Raw genomic sequence first — 18,036 nt, forward strand, 5'->3', positions numbered from 1 at the left:
ACGTGCCTGGGAATTCAATATAAGTCCGACCGCTGAAACTAATGGGCTCCGATATTTGACGCACGCCAGTTACGCGCATCCCGCGCTGCATCCCATCGCTCTCCATCCTCCCCCTCCACCCTCCTACCCCCTCCTACTTCCCCCGCTCACTACCCACCGCCAATCGCCATCTGTCCAACACCCTCTGCATACCGCCCTCCACCCCTCACCGAACATCTATCGCCTACCACCCTCCTCTCGTCTCTCACCTCCCACCATCCATATTTCTCCACCCACCACCCACCACCCACCATCCCAGCCCAGCGCCAGGGGTCTCTGTAAGACAGCGTCGCGACGGCCAATGGGACGGAATGGTGTGCTGGCGGCCATTGGACGGCTGAGGTGATGTACGGCTCTCGCCGCTCCGTCGTGCTGTACTGGCTGCGGTCAGAGGGCTCCCTCTCCTCCACTGGCTGTCATAGGATGGCTCCGTGCTGTTCTGTGCTCCTGTGGCTATGATTAGACGGCTCCCGGCTCCGCGCTGCTCTTTGGTCTTCTGGCTGTGTTTTGAGGGCCCCCCGGATTCAGGCTAAAGAGGGATGTTGCTGGCCTCCGCAGGGTGGATGAGTCCCGCTTAGACTGAGCTAGGCGGGGGGGGGGGAGGGGAAGTGGGAGTTGCTGGCCTTGGGTAATGGGTATGGTCATTGTAAGCTAGAGAGGGATCGGCTGCTCCTTTCTCAACCAGCCGTGGTCGCCGTCGGAATTGCTTTTTCAGACCGGAGTAGAGGGAAGTGGGTCTACTCTGCGCTCCTTCCTATATGCGGTCAGGTTCGAGTTTTGCTCGCACCGCGCTAGAAGAGACCGTCATTGGCCGCAGGAACGGCATGAGCTGCTCTGACCTAAACAGAGCAGGCGACACCATGTAAATCAGGCTACAGCTGTGAACTGTGTAGACTGTAGTTCATATTCATTGTTGGTTGTTAGGCGCTGGGAAAGCCTGTTTCATTCCGAGGCTGCTCATTCCATCCTTGATGCACATCCTGTTGAGCTAATTCAATGATGCTCTCGCGAACTAACTAGGAAAGTGCGTTGTCCTGTCATCTCAGTCGGGCATTTCTGTGATGTTAATGAGACCTCTCTTGATTACAAACGAGAGGCCTCGGCTAAGCTGCTTGGTATTTACTCGCAGTTGGCAACACATCATTGTTTGGGATAAGAGAAAGTAATTCGGGTTAGAAAGGAAAGTCAACGATGTGATGTTAGACCATTCGTATTTCATATACGCAAAAGTGCAATTTTACCTCAACCTGCAGGGTATTGCTCACCCTCATATTGGAGTAGTTTTTTTCTAGGTTTTTCCATGTATTATCTTACGCCCGATTGTACTGGATCGATGTTTGCGATGCCGTGATGCTTTTTAGGTTCTTTGTTGGTAAATCAATGCTGATTGTATTACGTTTCCGCTCGCACTGCCGCGTTCATGGTCTAATTGGTCTTTTGAGTTAATCTCACAAAGCTCGCTGAACAGCGAGCTCGGTGCTGACGTTTTCGGCTGAACTCTGAAGTCTTACCGCATGACACCGTTCGAGGAACCGAGCCCGGCGGTCGCAATATTTCACCGAGAATGGATATCTTAAGGCATTAGTGAGACGCTTATTTATTCAAAATGGCGACAGGCACTGGACAGCTTTTCGAAAACTGTTCTTTTGCGCGTCAAGTGGCGGTAACAGATCGGCTCGTTTATAAAATCTCTGTGACTCGTTGCAGCGGGTTTCTAAATAGTAGGCTCCGCACTTCGCCTGACGAGCTATTTCCCGCTAATAACGATGCAATGCGGATAAATTTAAAAAAAATATTTTTATCAGTTCACTAACTTGCATCTTAAATAAGAATCATCATCAATTTCCAAGATAAATAGCGCCAAAGACTAGTGACGACGATGGTTGTGTCTCGAATAGCAGAGACCCACTACTGGCTGTATTGCGAAGTTTTGCAAAGGCGGCTTTCCCGGTGCCACACTGCCCGCCATGGAGACGTCCTCCGTCCCCATAGCAGCGCCCTTGGCCTTGTGTGCTGACCAGGCGCCTGACTGCCCTCGCCGGTCGGCTGCCGGTCTATTTGCGCCCTGCACAGTGCCTGCCGCGGCCGACTGGGCCCGTATCGGCGAGTAGCAACTGGCGGCGGCTGGCGGGTATGGCGACCGGCAGCGCATGTCGATCGGCTGATATGTAGCACACGTAGGACAGAACGGGTGCCGTCGGCCGACGTAATATCGCCGCCCGCCGACCGGCGCCGCCAGCGTAGTGTCTAACGGTTGGACTTCCTAACGCCCGGTGACCACCGACCGACGACCAACGCCTTTCTGTCGAATCCTAACGTCATTTGCCCAACGTTTGTCGTTTAACGTCCAATATTCACATTTCACCGTTCAGTGTTGATTACCGCCGTGCAGCGATCAACCTCTGGCTTCCGTCATCCAACTTTTAAAATATTATTTGTGACATATGTCGTTTTAGGTTCTCCATCCTTCCTCCATCCTTCCCCCAAACATCCTCCAAATACGGTCCTCTGTCCACCGTCCAATGGCTACTGTCCACTATCCACCACCGTCCGCTTTCCTCCGTCCGCTGGCAACCTTCGCCCATAGAGAGCGTCTTTTATTCTGTTTGCCGCCCAGCTGCCCGCCTCGCCAGGCGTATTGTATTTGGGGTCGGGAAGGGGAGGGGGGCGGGCAGTAGATGGGAAAGCAGCCACCGACCACGGCACCAGAATTGCAACGAGAACTATCGTGGATTGTCCCCGTCCGTGAACCAGTTTTCGGCTGGAATGAACTGGTTTGCAGTTGTTATTGTGGCTTGAGGGCTTGAGGTGAAAACGGCAGACCGTAGCGAAAGTTTTCTTAGATATAGATCGCAATTCATCGACGGGATAAACGTAAAAGGCATCTTTGTTTGATAGGCACTTAAGTGAATTGCATGAGCTCACCTTTCCTTTTAGTTTTGACATAAAAATGTGGCACCTCATATCTTTTCCCCACATTTTAAAATTCACGCTGCCAGTGCGGTCGTTCTTTTTCTCTTATCTCTCGTCCTGTCTGAATCCTGGCACCGACCAGCGGAAGTGAGCCGTCTTCACAGACGGTCTCATCGGAAATTCTGAACGCCGCGGAAGCTGATTGCATTTTTCAATGTTACGACTGCGTTCGACACCCTGCCGAATTTAGAATGTGTCGCAGTGTGTCCACTCTAAGATGGTATGCGCATAATGTTCTGCGAATCTGGGCTACGCTAAGCTGTGTAATGAATATCTCCTTTCTGCTGATGATTACTAATAACTACAAATAACTACCTTCCTAAAAGATAATTGCAAATGCCAGTCAGATAGTGAATTCATACAACAGCTGTAAACTGCGGTTCATTGTGTATCCATATTTTATCCAACTACATACAAGTGAGATTGCGATGCTGGATAAGTTTCGGGAGCCATTCCGCTCTTGTCGGACGGCGTGGCTTTTGCTTAAGCCGTAAGCGACTTCATTTTTCATTGTCATTCTGGTTACATTTGTCCATGATTCATGAAAATGTTTCTATTTTTAATAAAGTGACCCTAATGAGGATCCTTCTTTTCTCCGCCTGCCCTTTCTTGTATGAACTTCCGCTGTTCGTCATTTTTTTTTTGGGGGGGGGGGACGATTAATTGGCTCTCTTTGCCGCTAGCTAATCTTTTTATGAATGACTCACATCCGGTCCTTCCCCTATTTTCTTACTCCATTTCCTTTGGCACTGCTCCTTTCTGTACCAAAACATCCTATTTCGTTGCATTCCCTCGCTGGTCCTATCTTTCCCACCAAATCACTTTTCATCCATCCCATTTGTCACATTCCATAACCTTGTATGTACACTCGGGGGCAGATTGATGTTCCACAACTCTTTATCCACCGGGTTCCTATGGCTCAGCATTGGCAGCAGCCGCCTGGTACCGGTAGACTGTGCCGCTTCACTTACTTGTCAAGCGGCACAGCCTACCCACCTGTATGACACCGGTCTGGGTCGGTGGCTGGAAGGCGATGTGGACCGCCTGTGACGTCAGCGCAGCGGTGAGGGCCGAGCCCGGAGGCATGGCTCGGGTCGGCGCGGCGCGGCGGCTGGCGAGGACTGGGGAGTGAGGTGGGGTGGGAGCACGGACATCGCGTGGCTGAGCGAGTGTAGTTAACTTTCGCATCTCAAGGCGCCAATTATTCTACCTAACAATTGTGCTAAAGCAGTTGTTAAAATGTCGTATCCCCAAGACAGCGCCTATCATCATACTTGCAATGCACATTACGACACACTTAAGCGTGGCAATGGGACAGGCGATATGTCACTCGTGCATCGAGGTGCGGAGCTATATTTTGTATAACACATTAGTATTAAGGCCTTGATTGAGCAGATTGGTGTCTATTGTTTCGCACGGCAATCGTCCAGAGACGTGGGAACTGGGGGGTTATGAGTAGTGCCGCAGCCAACGCTCCAATTTAAAGCGATTATTACTGTTGCTCTAATATGTGGTCGCAGCCTCCAATAGCAAACCGTTCCAACTAGGAGCCAAAAAGTCGGCCTCTCAGGGGGGTTCGAACCGGGCTTCTCCCACCGGCCAATTCACGACACGAGCGTTCATCCACTGAGCTACCGAGAATGGTCCTCGTCCGCACAAAACAAAATGACATTCACCCGCTGACCGCCAATGACAGTATTGTGACATTTGATCGCGTTTGACCGCGGCGGGTGGTCGCTGGTTTCGGCAGCTCAGTGGATACACGCTAGCGTCGTGGGGTGACCGGTTGGAGAAACCCGGTTCGAACCGTCCCAGGTGCGCGACTTATTTGTTCCTAGATGGAACGGTTTGCTATTGGTGGCTGCGACCACACATTAGAGGAACATAAGAGTTGCTTTGGGACGCCGCGCTATCCAAAAACCCCAGTTCCCACGTCTCTGGACGATTGTTGTGCGAAATAATAGACACCAATGAGCTCAATCAAGGCCTTAACCCTATTCCTGGCGGGGGGGGCCTCAGGAGCCCCCCCTGAGGTTTTTTGGTTATTTCTCCCAAACGCGTTGAGCTAGGAAGCTCAAATTTTCTGACTTTTCCTAAAAGGCTTCTACGCAACATGTCTGAAAATTTTGAGTTGATCTGACCTCAGGTCAGGTCACCAGAGGCGGTTTGGTGACCCTACCTCAGAAAAGTTTGCAATCACGCCAGAGCTAGAGTTTTTGACCGATCAATTTCTTCTCTTCAGGGTTTAGTTAGGGTACCAGTATGTGCAATTTGTATATCTCGGAATTTTGATATCGGTGACCTAAGGTCAGGTCAATTTCGCGACCTCCCCATTATAAGTCAATGGGGGAAAAATCAACTCCCTGTTTTTACCACTAAAACGGGTCGGAATGGCCCCATATACCATACATGACTTCATATACGATCAACCTTCACTACCTTGAGGTCTGTTTTGCTGTTGGGCAGCTGTGAGGTCATGTGACGTCATCAAAGGTCACCAAAGGTTTTTGGCCAATAACTCCGTACAGGAACAAGATACAGACGCGTGGATGGTCTCATTGTGTTCAGCTCGTCAAGACGCATCGAATGATATACATGATGACCTCGAGGTCACGTGACCTGAGGTCAACCTTTGACCTTGACCTTTTGAGGTCAACATATATATCATTCGATGCGGATTGACGAGAGGATCACGATGATGCCCTTAGTTTGTTCCTATCTTGACTAATTCGAAAGTTATTCGAGAAAAACTCTCTCCATATCTAGCGCCGCCATTTTGACTTTTTCGACCCCTGTGACGTCATCTTTGACCTGACCTGAAAATGACCTTTGTAAAAATTGTAGATCTTGGCCGTGCGTATCCGATGCCGTTTACCGCTTGTCGCTATCTTGCTTCGTTCTCGAGATCTCAGGGGGGGCCGAATCGGCCCCCCCCCCCGCCAGTTTCTTGTCCCGGCGGAGCCCGCCAGGAATAGGGTTAATACATATCTGTTAAAAACAATGTAGCTCCGCAACTCGATGCACGTGTGATATAAATTCTATCGGCTGTCCCAATGTCACGTTTAAGTGTGTCGTAATGTGCATGGCAAGTATGATGATAGGCGCTGTCTTGGGGATAGGACATTTTAACAACTGCTTTAGCACAATTGTTAGGTAGAATAATTGGCGCCTTGAGACGCGAAAGTTAACTACACTCGCTCAGCCGCGCGATGGTCCGTGCTCCCACCCCACCTCTGACCTCACTCCCCAGCCCTCGCCAGCCGCCGCGCCGCGCCGACCCGAGCCATGCCTCCGGGCTCGGCCCTCACCGCTGCGCTGACGTCACAGGCGGCCCACATCGCCTTACAGCCACCGACCCAGACCGGTGGCATACGGTGTGGGTAGGCTGTGCCGCTTGACAAGTAAGTGAAGCGGCACAGTCTACCGGTACCAGGCGGCTGCTGCCAATGCTGAGCCATAGGAACCCGGTGGATAAGGAGTTGTGGAACATCAATCTGCCCCCGAGTGTACCAATGGCAGTTCACCTAGTCCGTTTTCATTTCATTTCATTTTTAACAGCTGATTCTTACTTCTTACCCTATCCCATACTTTTCACCCCTTTCTATTCCTTCATATTCCATACCATCCATCCCACTCGACCCCTTGCCGGTTGTGGTCTCTGCCGCGGGCAGATCTCGGCGTCACTGTCCTCTTTCTCTCTCTTACTCTCTCCCTCTCTCCCTCTCTCCCTCTTCTCTGACCGCAGTGTTATCCTCCTGACGGTATCTGCTCTGCCAGCCCGGCGCCTCATTTGTGTAATTTCGGCCGGTGAGCCGCCAACGCCGCACCGCTCGGCGCACTAAGCTATTGGGGACGCTGCTGACGGAGGCGACGAAGCGCTCACCGGCCCGCCAGCAGGGCGGCGGCGGCGGCGGCGGCGGTAGCGGGGGAAGGTGATGGTGCGCAGCTCTGATAACGCACCGCCGCGCCGCCGTCAGCCGCCGGGTCGAGAACGGATGGTGGTTTCCGAGCGGGTAGTTAGTTGGCTCCGCTGGAGACGGCGGTATGGTGAAATGTGCGGCGAAATTTAATGAGCTCGACTTCGCTGAAAGCGCTACCCTTGAGAGCTGGTTTATGAGGGCAACTAGTCATAAATGCCAGTCCTTATGGCTCACTTATGTAACCAGTTGACCAAATTTAACAGAATGCCAATTATTATTGATGAATTTGTTCCACCCAACTTGCCACCAATCAGTCAGTTAGGCGTTTCGTTTATCTCGTCGTATTTAGCCCATTTTTAGGCCATCGCCATTGAGCTTCCTTTGCAGACGTGTGCCGCTCACTCCCTTCCTCTTTCTCCTCGTCTCAATCCTTCTCTTCTCCTCTTCCTTCTTTTTTCTTTGTATTCTTTTTCCATCTTCTCCAGTCCTGTTCTTCTCCCCTTTCCTTTCTCCTCCCAGTCTCACCATCTCTCCCGTCTCCTCCTTCCCTTTCCGTCCACCCGTGCTCTCTCCTAGGCTTCTCTGACGTCACTGCCATCGGGTCGTGTTTGCATAATCGTCGCCCGTCCGAGCGGCCCGTCAAACAGACTCGCTCGGCTGGAAGGTGGCGCCCGTACGCCCCGGAGGGTCTGAAAAGATGCCGCTGGACGAGACGCCCGACGGCGGAGACTCGGAGGCCGGGGCGGAGAGGAGAGCGGTTCAGACATTTGGAGCCTGAGAGGAGATTTGCGGCTTTGGAGAGTAGACTTTGTGGTGAAGGAGGAAGTAGTGAATGGGTGTGGTGGTGGAGGAAGTAAAACTCACCGGATTAGGGTGCGAAGAGTGTGGGCGGAAATGAGAGGAAGCTGGAGAAAATACGGAGGCTTAACAGAAAAATAGAAAAGAAATAGAGAAAAAGAGTACCCAGTGAATGCCGCGCGGAAGTATCGTGCAGCCCATAAAGGATGCTATCGTGTATTGTTCCGACCGTATGGCTTGTTGTTCAGGGAAGCTGTCATCAGGAGGCTACTGATGGAGCTGGGAGCGTGGCCGACGCATCGCATGTGCCGTCATTGACTCTGGCCGGTCATCAGTTGGGGTCACGCAGCGGGTGGACGATGTGCGCCCCGGGTCGGATGATGGGTGCCCCGGATCGGATGATGGGTGCCCATGGTCGGATGATGTGCGCCGGTGGTCGGATGGCTTTGTGTCTGTCCATCAAACGCCACATGCGAACGGTCACTGATGTGCGTCGGAGGATGGCCGGGGCCGCACCAGTGGGTCATTGCATAGGATAGCATTTCCCAGAAGTGATGTGTGGGATACTAGCGTCTAGCAGTGAGCGCATTCCTTCAAATTACGATAATATAGTAGATCGCGACGCATGATTCGTTTTCGAGAACTTTGCTGAAACTACGTTGCTTGCTAACAAATGCACGTACCAAGTTAGGCCTGTTTGAGAGGTCGCTGACCGCGTGGTGGCCTGGTAACAAATTGCCCGTACGGAGATACCCGTGCTGAGTTCACTGACCGTCTGTAAGCTATCCAGACACTGCTCAGAGGGCGGCGAGTCTGCTGTGGTGCGGCGGTCTCATCCCGCCCAGCAGACCGTGAGGTGGGGCCGGTGTGACCTGGGTCGGATTAACTGCTGTTCGGACAGTGTGTGTGGATCTGCACGGTCACTGCCTCCAGAGAGAACCACATGGTAACCTCGCACGGCAACGGCGGTGGTAACTGCCGTGGCAACCGAACGGTGGTGGCTACCAGTAGCGGGATATAGACGACTGATCAGACCAAGATCAGCCACGGCTGGGACAGATGTGTGCTCGAAATAGGGGCCTGGTGACGGTCGCGGCCGTAGCTGGGTCATCCGAAGGTGTAACTCGCAAAGAAACTGGTTGCCAGCGCCGGGAGTGTTAGGTACCAACCGCGTCTTATCTGGCATGGCCAGAAGGTGATTGGGTCGAACGAAACGCGCTCTGCCGTGGAGATTTTCAGCAGCTTTGCCTGATATAGCTTCCGCGAAAATCATCGGGGGTTTCTTCCATGCTTTGATTGGATTTGCAATGCTTTTTTTTTTTGCTTTCCATGTTTGATGCTGATCATGGTGGAATTGATACGCATTTCATTTATTGCCCTTATGCACAATATGTAATATGTATATTAGCTTTCCACTCCCGATGCCGACGTTTTAGGCCGTCCTGCATTGGTCCCATCGGTGATCATTGCACCATTTTATCTCATGTTAAATACTCTCTCGTATAACCCAATATTTTTGGAAGCAATTGACATCAACGGATAGGTGGCTTCCATTGTTTTTCTTTTGAATTGCAATCATACTGTTGAACGTGATCATTGCATCTAAAAGTATTCAAGCGTTCAGTTTTGTCTTCAAGCTCAAAACACTTTCTCCTGAAGACCTAAGCCACAGTCTGGTGTGGTTATCCTGGGAGCCTACGGGCATCTGTGTTGGACAATGTGACCCGTCCTCCACTCTTCTTATGAATGCCTAACGACCACCGCACGGGCCTGGCGAGGGAGGGGCGTCTGGCTCAATCGATTGCCATACTGAATAACGTGTCGCGGACACTCTGCCCCCTCTCTCTCGGGCGTCGCTTTCGTCCGGCATCTTTTCCTGGAAATACTCCTCAGCGGCGCTGCCACTGACACATAATGGTGGGCAGAAATAAGGAATGGCGCCGACCACCGACGGCCGCCGCCCCCCGGGGCCCATCTGTCGCGGCAAGGTCGTTTACCTGTTGCTGGGTGGTTTTCGGGAGGCCGGGTGCGCGGGTCAGTGCGCTATTTGGGCGGTATTTTGATGGATGATCAGTCGTCCAGCCATCATGCGTAGGTCGCATTCGTCTTATTGGTCCATAGTAACAACTTAGTCATTTATTTTTTACTGAAAGTTAATTATTTCTGGAAAATGACAAGGTACCTAAAGCCACCCATTCAACCATTCGGACAAAATTTCTTTTAAAAAAATACCGTTATAATCAACACAAATATTTTTCTTCTGAGTTTCGTCTCTACTCTTTACACACACATACCAATAACTGTCAGAACATAGAGCACCACATTAATTGCCTCTGTTCTCACCACTTTTGAACACTTACCAACATCCAGCTGCGGACAGTATCCATCAACGTTTATGTAACATACCGCATTGATCTTCGATACCACCGCCACCTCCCGCTGTCACTCCTCTCTCTCTCTCTCTCTCTCTCTCTCTCTCTCTCTCTCTCTCTCTCTCTCTCTCTCTCTCTCTCTCTCTCTCTCTCTCTCTCTCTCTCTCTCTCTCTCTCTCTCTCTCTCTCTCTCTCTCTCTCTCTCTCTCTCTCTCTCTCCGGACCGGCTCGGCGCACCCAATCAGTCAGCTGCTAACGATGCCGTCAGCTGCACCCAATGGCATGAATGCGCCGTTTTTCATCGGCACCGCGCCCTGTATTAATATGGGCGGCCGCGCTGACCAGTGGATGCCGCTTTCGTCCAGTGAGTATCGTCTCTTCTTGTGGAAGGGAGAAGTGACCCTGGTGCAGTGATTAGGGGACGTGACCCTATCGGGAGCAGAAGATACTGAGGAATTGGATCCTTGGGGAACGGTATGGGGGATGTGCTGAGTTCTTGGACGGTGGAGTAGGTGTTTGAGGTCATGGTGACGTGCATTGGACCAAGGCGTGATTCCTTTGCAACGTGACAGACATGCTAGCAAGGATCGTGTTCAAATCTTCTTGGATGGTGAGCACAAAGTAAGGCTGTAACCTTCTATAACTGGTGACACTCTGGTGCAGATGTTTTATCAGTACTTGCCGGCGCCGCCATACGTTCATCTCTCCAACGCTCTCTGTTTAGTGCTCAGGGCTCGATTCCACTCGATAGATCTCGTCTCAGTCACGTCCGTCCGGCCGCCGCCAGAGCCGTGTGCTGCGGCACAGTCTATCCGTCAGGCGAGTGTCGTGCGGGACAGTCTACCAGTGCAGTGTCGGAGCGGCGAGCCGGCAAGGCGCGAGGGCGAGGACTCGTTTCTCTTGAGGGTTTGAAGGTGAATACGGGCTTGAAAGCTATTTCACGAACCCGTTTCGCTGGCGGAGAAGTACTTGTGGTTTTTGGCTCTTGAAACATGCTCAACGTATTGCGTAACACCATTATGTGCTATTGATAATGACCTTCGATGATCAAGTGACTTTTGAAGTGACTACCACACTAAGACTGTCACGCGATTAAGTGGTTTTGGCCAAAGAAAAACCGATATTTTTTATTTGAAGAATGGCCCTTCTTAGGGCTGTTTTTGATGGTGCCATTTCTGACATGGCTGGTACAAATGGCGTCTTATCTATTACTCTTTCAACCAAGGAAAGTGCAAACCTTTATTTATGTCGACCGGTGCCCATATAAATCAAGCGAGGTTCTTAGCTGACGCCCAAAGCTGATCCGCTGCCTTTTTAACCCTAAATGACTGGTGTTCACAATCGAAATGAATGCTTTGGGCATTGGGGAAGGTCTCGAATTGTGTTTTTTTTCTTACTAAGTCTCAATAGATAGCTTTGATAATTCCTTCGTTCATTATTTAACGATCTGAGACGCAAGCTTCTCTTTCTTTTTATAGAAGCATGCGCCTGAGGGAAACTTATTAGATGCGTGCATGGTTTAAAAGGCGCATCATCTCGCAAACGCTTCTAACTTCCTCGGTCTTCATTCAGCTGTTATTTCGCCTATTTTAATTTTAGATTCCAACTTCAGTGTTTTTAAGTTTTGTCGGTTTCGATAACGTCTTCTCCATGTCATGACTCGTTTCTCTGCCGTTGCAGGTTCTTGCTGTCTGACCGAAAGGCCACTCAGAGTACCATGGCTGACTCGCGGAGACGGCTGTTTTCGATACTGTGACGCGTACCGAGTCACTGAAGTTCAGCTGTGACTCCCTGAGTCAGTGGACTCGTGATTCGTGACTCGGCCCTGCCAGACCGACCCTCCGTTGAAACATGAACTGGTAAGGATCGTAGGGATCGGCTCTGACTTCTGATGGAAAGGGTTTTGGGTTGATAGGACTTAACTGTGACCATATGGGTACATGCTACATACCTTACATATGCTTTGAAAGAAGTCCTCAACTGAAATATCATATCGTGATATCTGTACTGCGCTAAACGCTGCTCTTTCCATCCTTGCATTGTGACTCGCTGTGGACCAGTTATTAATGCATTTGCCTCCTTATCTGTAAATTGCCTTTGGATACACCGGATATAAGGTCATCAAGACATGAAAGGGATGCGGATTAATGGATACGGACATCATCGCCATCAAATAATTAATATAAACTCAATCGGATAACGTGACTCTCAAATAGTGTTCCGAGAATCTGGCATATGTCCCGTTATCATTGGTCATTTCCGTAACAGTGCAAGGGACGACCAGGATTCAGTTGTTCCTAACTGACTGAATGGGAGGCGGGCACCTCTCAGGGCATCACATTGTCAGGGGCATTACAAGGCATTACAAATTATCAGCCATCACATTATAACTACATACATTTGTAATTAGTCGGGGGACGCTGTTTGCCATCAGAATAATCTGGGGTACGAGTAAACACGTTTTCTTTGTGAGTTCTTTTCTTCAATCATTCTAAGTTTTATTTCGTTTGTTTTGTGTAGGTAGTGCGCGCTCTTTTATGTATTGTGGACTAGGGGCTTACCTAAGCTTACGAACTTCTGAGATGTTTTCCAGTGGCTCTTATTTTACAGCTCACTTTATTATGTACCTGTTGCCTCGGAGAAGGGAGTGAGGATGTAATTGGACTGGGGTGCGGCATACTGCGCCACTCGTGGCGCGTCTGAGACAGTGGCTCAGAGCGTGCCACCGCCGCAACTGCGCCGCAAAGGCAGGCTCATTACCGGTGGCAATAATGTGGTCGGTGCTCACCGCTGCGAAGAACGCATCCCGGAGCTCTGAGACAAAATTGGACTGCTTGTTACGTTGTAATTGAACGATTGCTTCGTTTTAATTAAATGACTTTCTTCGAATGTTTGTATTCTGCATAAAGTTCATTCGGCATCATTTCACCAGCCAATGCTCATATTTCACAAGATTTCGTTGTAACTTTCGATTTTCCGTGATGTACTACGGCGTGCGCTTTACTTGACCTTTTGTTTTGGCCGTTGAAACCCCATGCGATCGAGATTTATATTTCAGACCAAAGCGCCAGAATGGTGTTCCGATCTGCGTGGTGTATTGCGAGGGATGCCCTTGGGATGCTTTGGCCCGGTCTTGTGCTTGGAGTGAGATAGCAAACATCTGGATCACAAAATGACCTCCGGAACATCGGCGCGAGTTTTAGACGCAGACGGAAAGTTACGCGATGTCGGGCGACTTCGGGACAATGCCTGGAAAATTATCTTTGTGAACGAACTTGGCGGCTGGGACGAAACTTGCGGCAACTTTGAGACGTTAAATGTTAACAGCGTTATGTATCAGCAAACTTTTTGTACGAACGTCACTCGCCTTCGATTAGTGTTCTTTGGTCGCTTGCGAACTCGTAAATAAGCGAAGTTGGAATCGAAAGATGGTTATCATTGATGTAGAACTACAGCTTGCTTCCAGCTGAAGCTCATTTTTTTTGTGAGAGACTTTTTCTCTTATAATTTTGTTTCCTTTCTTGTTCAGTTATAAGTAGTTTATTTCTAATCATATTTATTACATTATGATCTTTTCTAGTGTTTTTATTTTGAGTTTGTTTTCAGCTACATTTTTCTGTTGTTTTTGTAGGTGCGGGGCCGCAGCTGGGAGACGGCTCGCTCATCTGTCATTGTTTTCTCCTCAGGGCCAGCCTGTCTGACAGCAGGGCTCTCGGGGGGAGGGAACAGGGCAGGGTGGGACGTTTGCCGCTGTGTCTGGGTGGCCATTATAGATTGGAGCCATAACCAGAAGGGCATTATGGTGAAACCAGTGGGTCCGTAAAAATTGGTTCCTTATTGCAAACATGATTTGAAATTAAACAGATTTCACGATTGTAGCCGGAAGCCGATAGAGCTACTTTAGACCTTTAAACCCAATCGGTTAACAAGGGCCCCGTACCAGAAGTCTGTCTCTATCATCTTCGCAGTTCTACATTGCTCTACGCTTCACTCTGAATGCTTGAGTGCCTGTCCGTCTGTCTGGCTAACCGTCCACCTGTCTAAGTGTCTTGACTGACCGTTCACAGGTAGGTACGCCGGGTGATCAGTCACCCTTACCCGTGTCCGCAGTCCTACCCTGCTCTAACCCCGCCGTCTGTATGTCTGTCTCCAGGTACGTTCGTCTGCTGGCCAGCCACCCTTACCTACCGGCAGTTCTCCCCTGCTCTAACCCTGCCGTCTGTATGTCTGTCTGCAGGTACGTTCGTCTGCTGGCCAGCCACCCGTACCTGGTCATTCTGGCCGTGGCGGCTGCCACGGGAGCCTGCATCACCGTGGTGTTCACCAGTCGACCGCTGCCAGACTTCGCCGACCCCATGCTGGTTAGTGAAGGGTGATACAGAGGGACGGTCCCTGTCGCATTTCTCCGACTCAATGCTGCTGGGTAATTCTTGCTGATGCTATGGTCCGGTCAGAGATTCATCTGACCCCATACTGGTTAGTGGGGATGTCTGAAGGATGATGTGGGTCTGGAGAACAGTCATTACCTGATTTATCCAACCCTATGTTGCTTAGTAAGGGGGTGTCTGAGGATGTCTGAGCAGTGAGCACTGCGGCCTTCTGAACTGGTCTAAAGACTGTCTAAGGAGAGGCGATGTGTACACTTTCCGATTTTTTTTTCTTTTACACGCAAGTCAATGGGCTGTCTGAGACGGTGAATTGTGATGCGGACAAAGGGCGGCTCTGTGCTGTTTAGACAGTCTGAGACGGGTCTGAGAGGATGGAATGGGTATCAGGTGACCCACGTGATGCCGCCACAGGACATACCATATTTCCCGCTGTGAACGTGCGCATTGAATTCCAAAGTTCTCCGGCGCTGTTTCCAAATTGTCTGTCGCTCCGTTTGACCTCAAAGGAACAATATCTGCCAAGTGGATCACCTTGGTATGTCCTGCCCTTTTATTGCATTGCCGGCATTTCAAATTATCTTTTTAAACAGGCCGTCGCCTATTTTAGTCATTTCATTGTCTTATGCGGGATGTTTGCCCGCACATCCTGTTGTCACCTCAGTGCAGCGCTATTCTCGTCTCGCGGCTCACCCTGGCGACCTTAATACCGCTCCTCAGCAGCACACTAATAACGTCGCTTTGTGCTGCCACAACACCCCGCCTGAGGTGATCACCTTGCCGCTCTGACGTTAGACCATTAATAACGAGCTGCAGAGAGGTGAGCTTAGTCTTCATCTCTCCACTCCGGGGTCACGGACCCGGAATTTGCCAGCGCACGGGTGCTGAATTCTGTATACTCAGTGCTCACACGTGAACGAGCAGTACGGTACTCGTGGGATTGTGTTATATTTGTTCAAAAGGAATTCCAGATGATATCAATCGTGGAGTATCAAACATTGGAATAGATTGGCTACGAGCGCTGAACTGAACTCGAATTGAATTGCTTTTCACTAGTCGGTGAAGTTTGCAAATGGCCAGTTACGTATGCCAGTTACCTTATATAAGGTTCGGGATTTGTAGATGAAAGGCTCACCTTTCTAAGGCTCGGAGAAACTATTAAAGTTTTAGATAAATGTTCCTCAACCTAGCCTATTTTTGTCCCGAGTCCCTGATGGACACGTCAGATGGCGCTGTTTATCAAGGACATCTCTTTGAAACAACTATGCGAGTGTCAAACTTTCAGTCTCTGTCCAGATGTTAATTAGATCGGTCTGCTAGACTCCAATATCTTCCAAGATTTGTCCCTAAAGCCACTTCGCGTCTGATAGGGCGAGATATTGGAAGCGAATCGACACACGTATTCAAAGCCCCCTAAACTTAATAACGGCTGACTCCTAGCAGCACGCATTTGACCGCTTGACTGGTGGCACGTGTCAGTCCGCACGTGTGTGTACGACACGTATCTGATGGCCTTGTCTGTGGTGTGGGATGTGTCGGCGTTGGCGAAATGTGCTTGTTTTTGCGTGTTTGTATCTCACTACGCAAGTGTGCGTGTCAGATCGTACGTGGATGCGTGTTTGACCGTCCTCTGTACGTGTGTGGCGTTATATTGGTAACGCGTGTGTGCGTGTGATGTGTTTTGTGACTGAGGGGGAAATATGTTTACCCGTGTCCAGCCTCCCCCAGTGACCCCCTGACCCCACCGTCCGTCAGGGTTTCGAGACGCGCGGCACGGAGCTCTCTCAGCGACTGTCGGCGTGGAACAACCTGCAGAAGGCGGCGCAGGCGGGCGGCCCGCTCACCAACAACCCCAGCATGGAGCCGGACTCGCCGCACTTCTGGATGGGCCCGGCCGCCGCGCCCGTGGCCCAGCCCTCCGCGTCACCGCCGCCCCAGGCCCAGGTAAGAGGAGGGCGGACGGGCAGTCGGAATATGCAGTGTGCTGTGCTGATTTCGGTGTGTGTGTGGGGGGGGGGGGGACAGGGTCGAGCTTGAGGTAGATAAGGATGGCTAGGGTTAACCCTCTTATCTTGCTCTTACCATCCAACTTACATAGTGCGGAGGAGAACCACCACTCGGAGAGAAAAGCCGAGCACTTACATCCTAGTTACCTATTTGGTATTTGGATACTTAGAGCTGGAAGCAGGTCATGAGAAAATCGAGGATTTTACACGACCAACCTTGTACCTAATCCACAGCCAAACGGTCTATTGGCAACTCACTTGGATAACACGGCACTGATTAGTTTCTTTGATCCGCACATCCGCGGCTATCGTCCCGTATAAAATCCCCTCGGGTGGTTCCTGGACCGCGGCCTGTCGCCGCCCGGGCCGCGCTGCCCGTCGCTCCGTCGGGGGCCGCTCGGTGCCGTGTTGGCGGCCACCGAGTTCCAGGAACTGTCATCAGTGCGGCCGGCTGTCAGGCAGCGCCCAGAGGGGCCACCGGCGGCGTCTCGGCGCGCTGACAGATGACCAATTCGACGAGACGTGACCGAAGACAGCGGCCGACGCGACGAGTTTTGATTGGGGCTGCGCGATAGCCGGCCCTGCTGACGGCTGGTTGAGCCAGTTGTAGGAGTTCTGGTTTGACAACCGCAACTTGTAACAAGCTTGAGTCTTTGTGTTTTGAAAGTGGAATATTTGATGAGTACTACTTCGCTACTTCTTCGCTTCGCTCGTACAACACCGGGCATTTGAATGGTCCCAAACCTTTTCCGCTCTCGTAAATCTCCCTCAGCACACTGTCAATATTTCACACGACTACCATTTGCAGCTGCCGATAGCCCAGTGTCTGCTCTGACCTGCCCGTCACCCGGGAGGACGGAGCTGACCTCCTAACCTTCAGCCACATGTGTGCTTCCCACGGCGGCCTCAGACGGAGCGCAGCGGCCGCCGCGCTCCCCACGCGCCGACGCTGCCCGAACGGCCGCGGGGCGGGGTCGATTCTGACCGCCGCAGACGGAGACGGCACCACTCCGCGGCGGCTCCGATATACGGGAGCTTACGTAGGTCCGGCTCTGATATACGGGAGCTTACGTAGGTCCGGCTCCGATATATGTATGAGAGCTGCTGAGTTCTTCTCCGCTCCTGTTCCGATACACATACGAGAGTTTACATTGGTCCGACTCCTCTGCCCTGATATACATGAGCCGCTGGGAGCCACTACCAGCCCGGCTCCGCAGCTCCTCCTACCGAATTCAGCTCCGCTACTGTTCCGAATTACAATATACATTAATTACTTGGTGCTTCTGTCTGAGCCTGGCGCCAAACTAATACCGATCATACTGATGGCGTAATATCGCCGTGAATACTGATGTTGATACTGATGTGGTCGCTGAAGCTGGGGAGTTGTTCTGATCCTGACGCGGGGATATTGATTCGCTGACACGGATATTGGCGCTGAGCTCCGCGCTGACTCCAGCGCTGGTCGGGGATGAGACATGGGCTCTCGCGCCGCTGCTGATATTGGGTGATTTTGGCACATTGACCTCAGGGGTCCAACTGCTAC

The 18,036-nt window shown here is 51.1% G+C and overlaps 1 protein-coding gene across 1 annotated transcript in view; it reads left to right on the forward strand.

Annotated features, from left to right (window-relative positions):
* Positions 1-18,036, forward strand: part of LOC122366667 (protein dispatched homolog 1-like) — a 41,345-nt gene that overhangs the window by 9,166 nt on the left and 14,143 nt on the right. Inside the window, exons 3-5 of the mRNA XM_043339170.1 lie at positions 11,783-11,961; positions 14,340-14,463; positions 16,243-16,431. Of these exons, the coding sequence (XP_043195105.1) occupies positions 11,954-11,961; positions 14,340-14,463; positions 16,243-16,431 (321 nt within the window). The 5' untranslated portion in view covers positions 11,783-11,953. The remainder of the gene's footprint in view (positions 1-11,782; positions 11,962-14,339; positions 14,464-16,242; positions 16,432-18,036) is intronic.

Source organism: Amphibalanus amphitrite, unplaced genomic scaffold, assembly GCF_019059575.1.
Source record: "Amphibalanus amphitrite isolate SeventyFive unplaced genomic scaffold, NRLGWU_Aamphi_draft 000822F_arrow, whole genome shotgun sequence".
Lineage (NCBI taxonomy): Eukaryota > Metazoa > Arthropoda > Thecostraca > Balanomorpha > Balanidae > Amphibalanus > Amphibalanus amphitrite.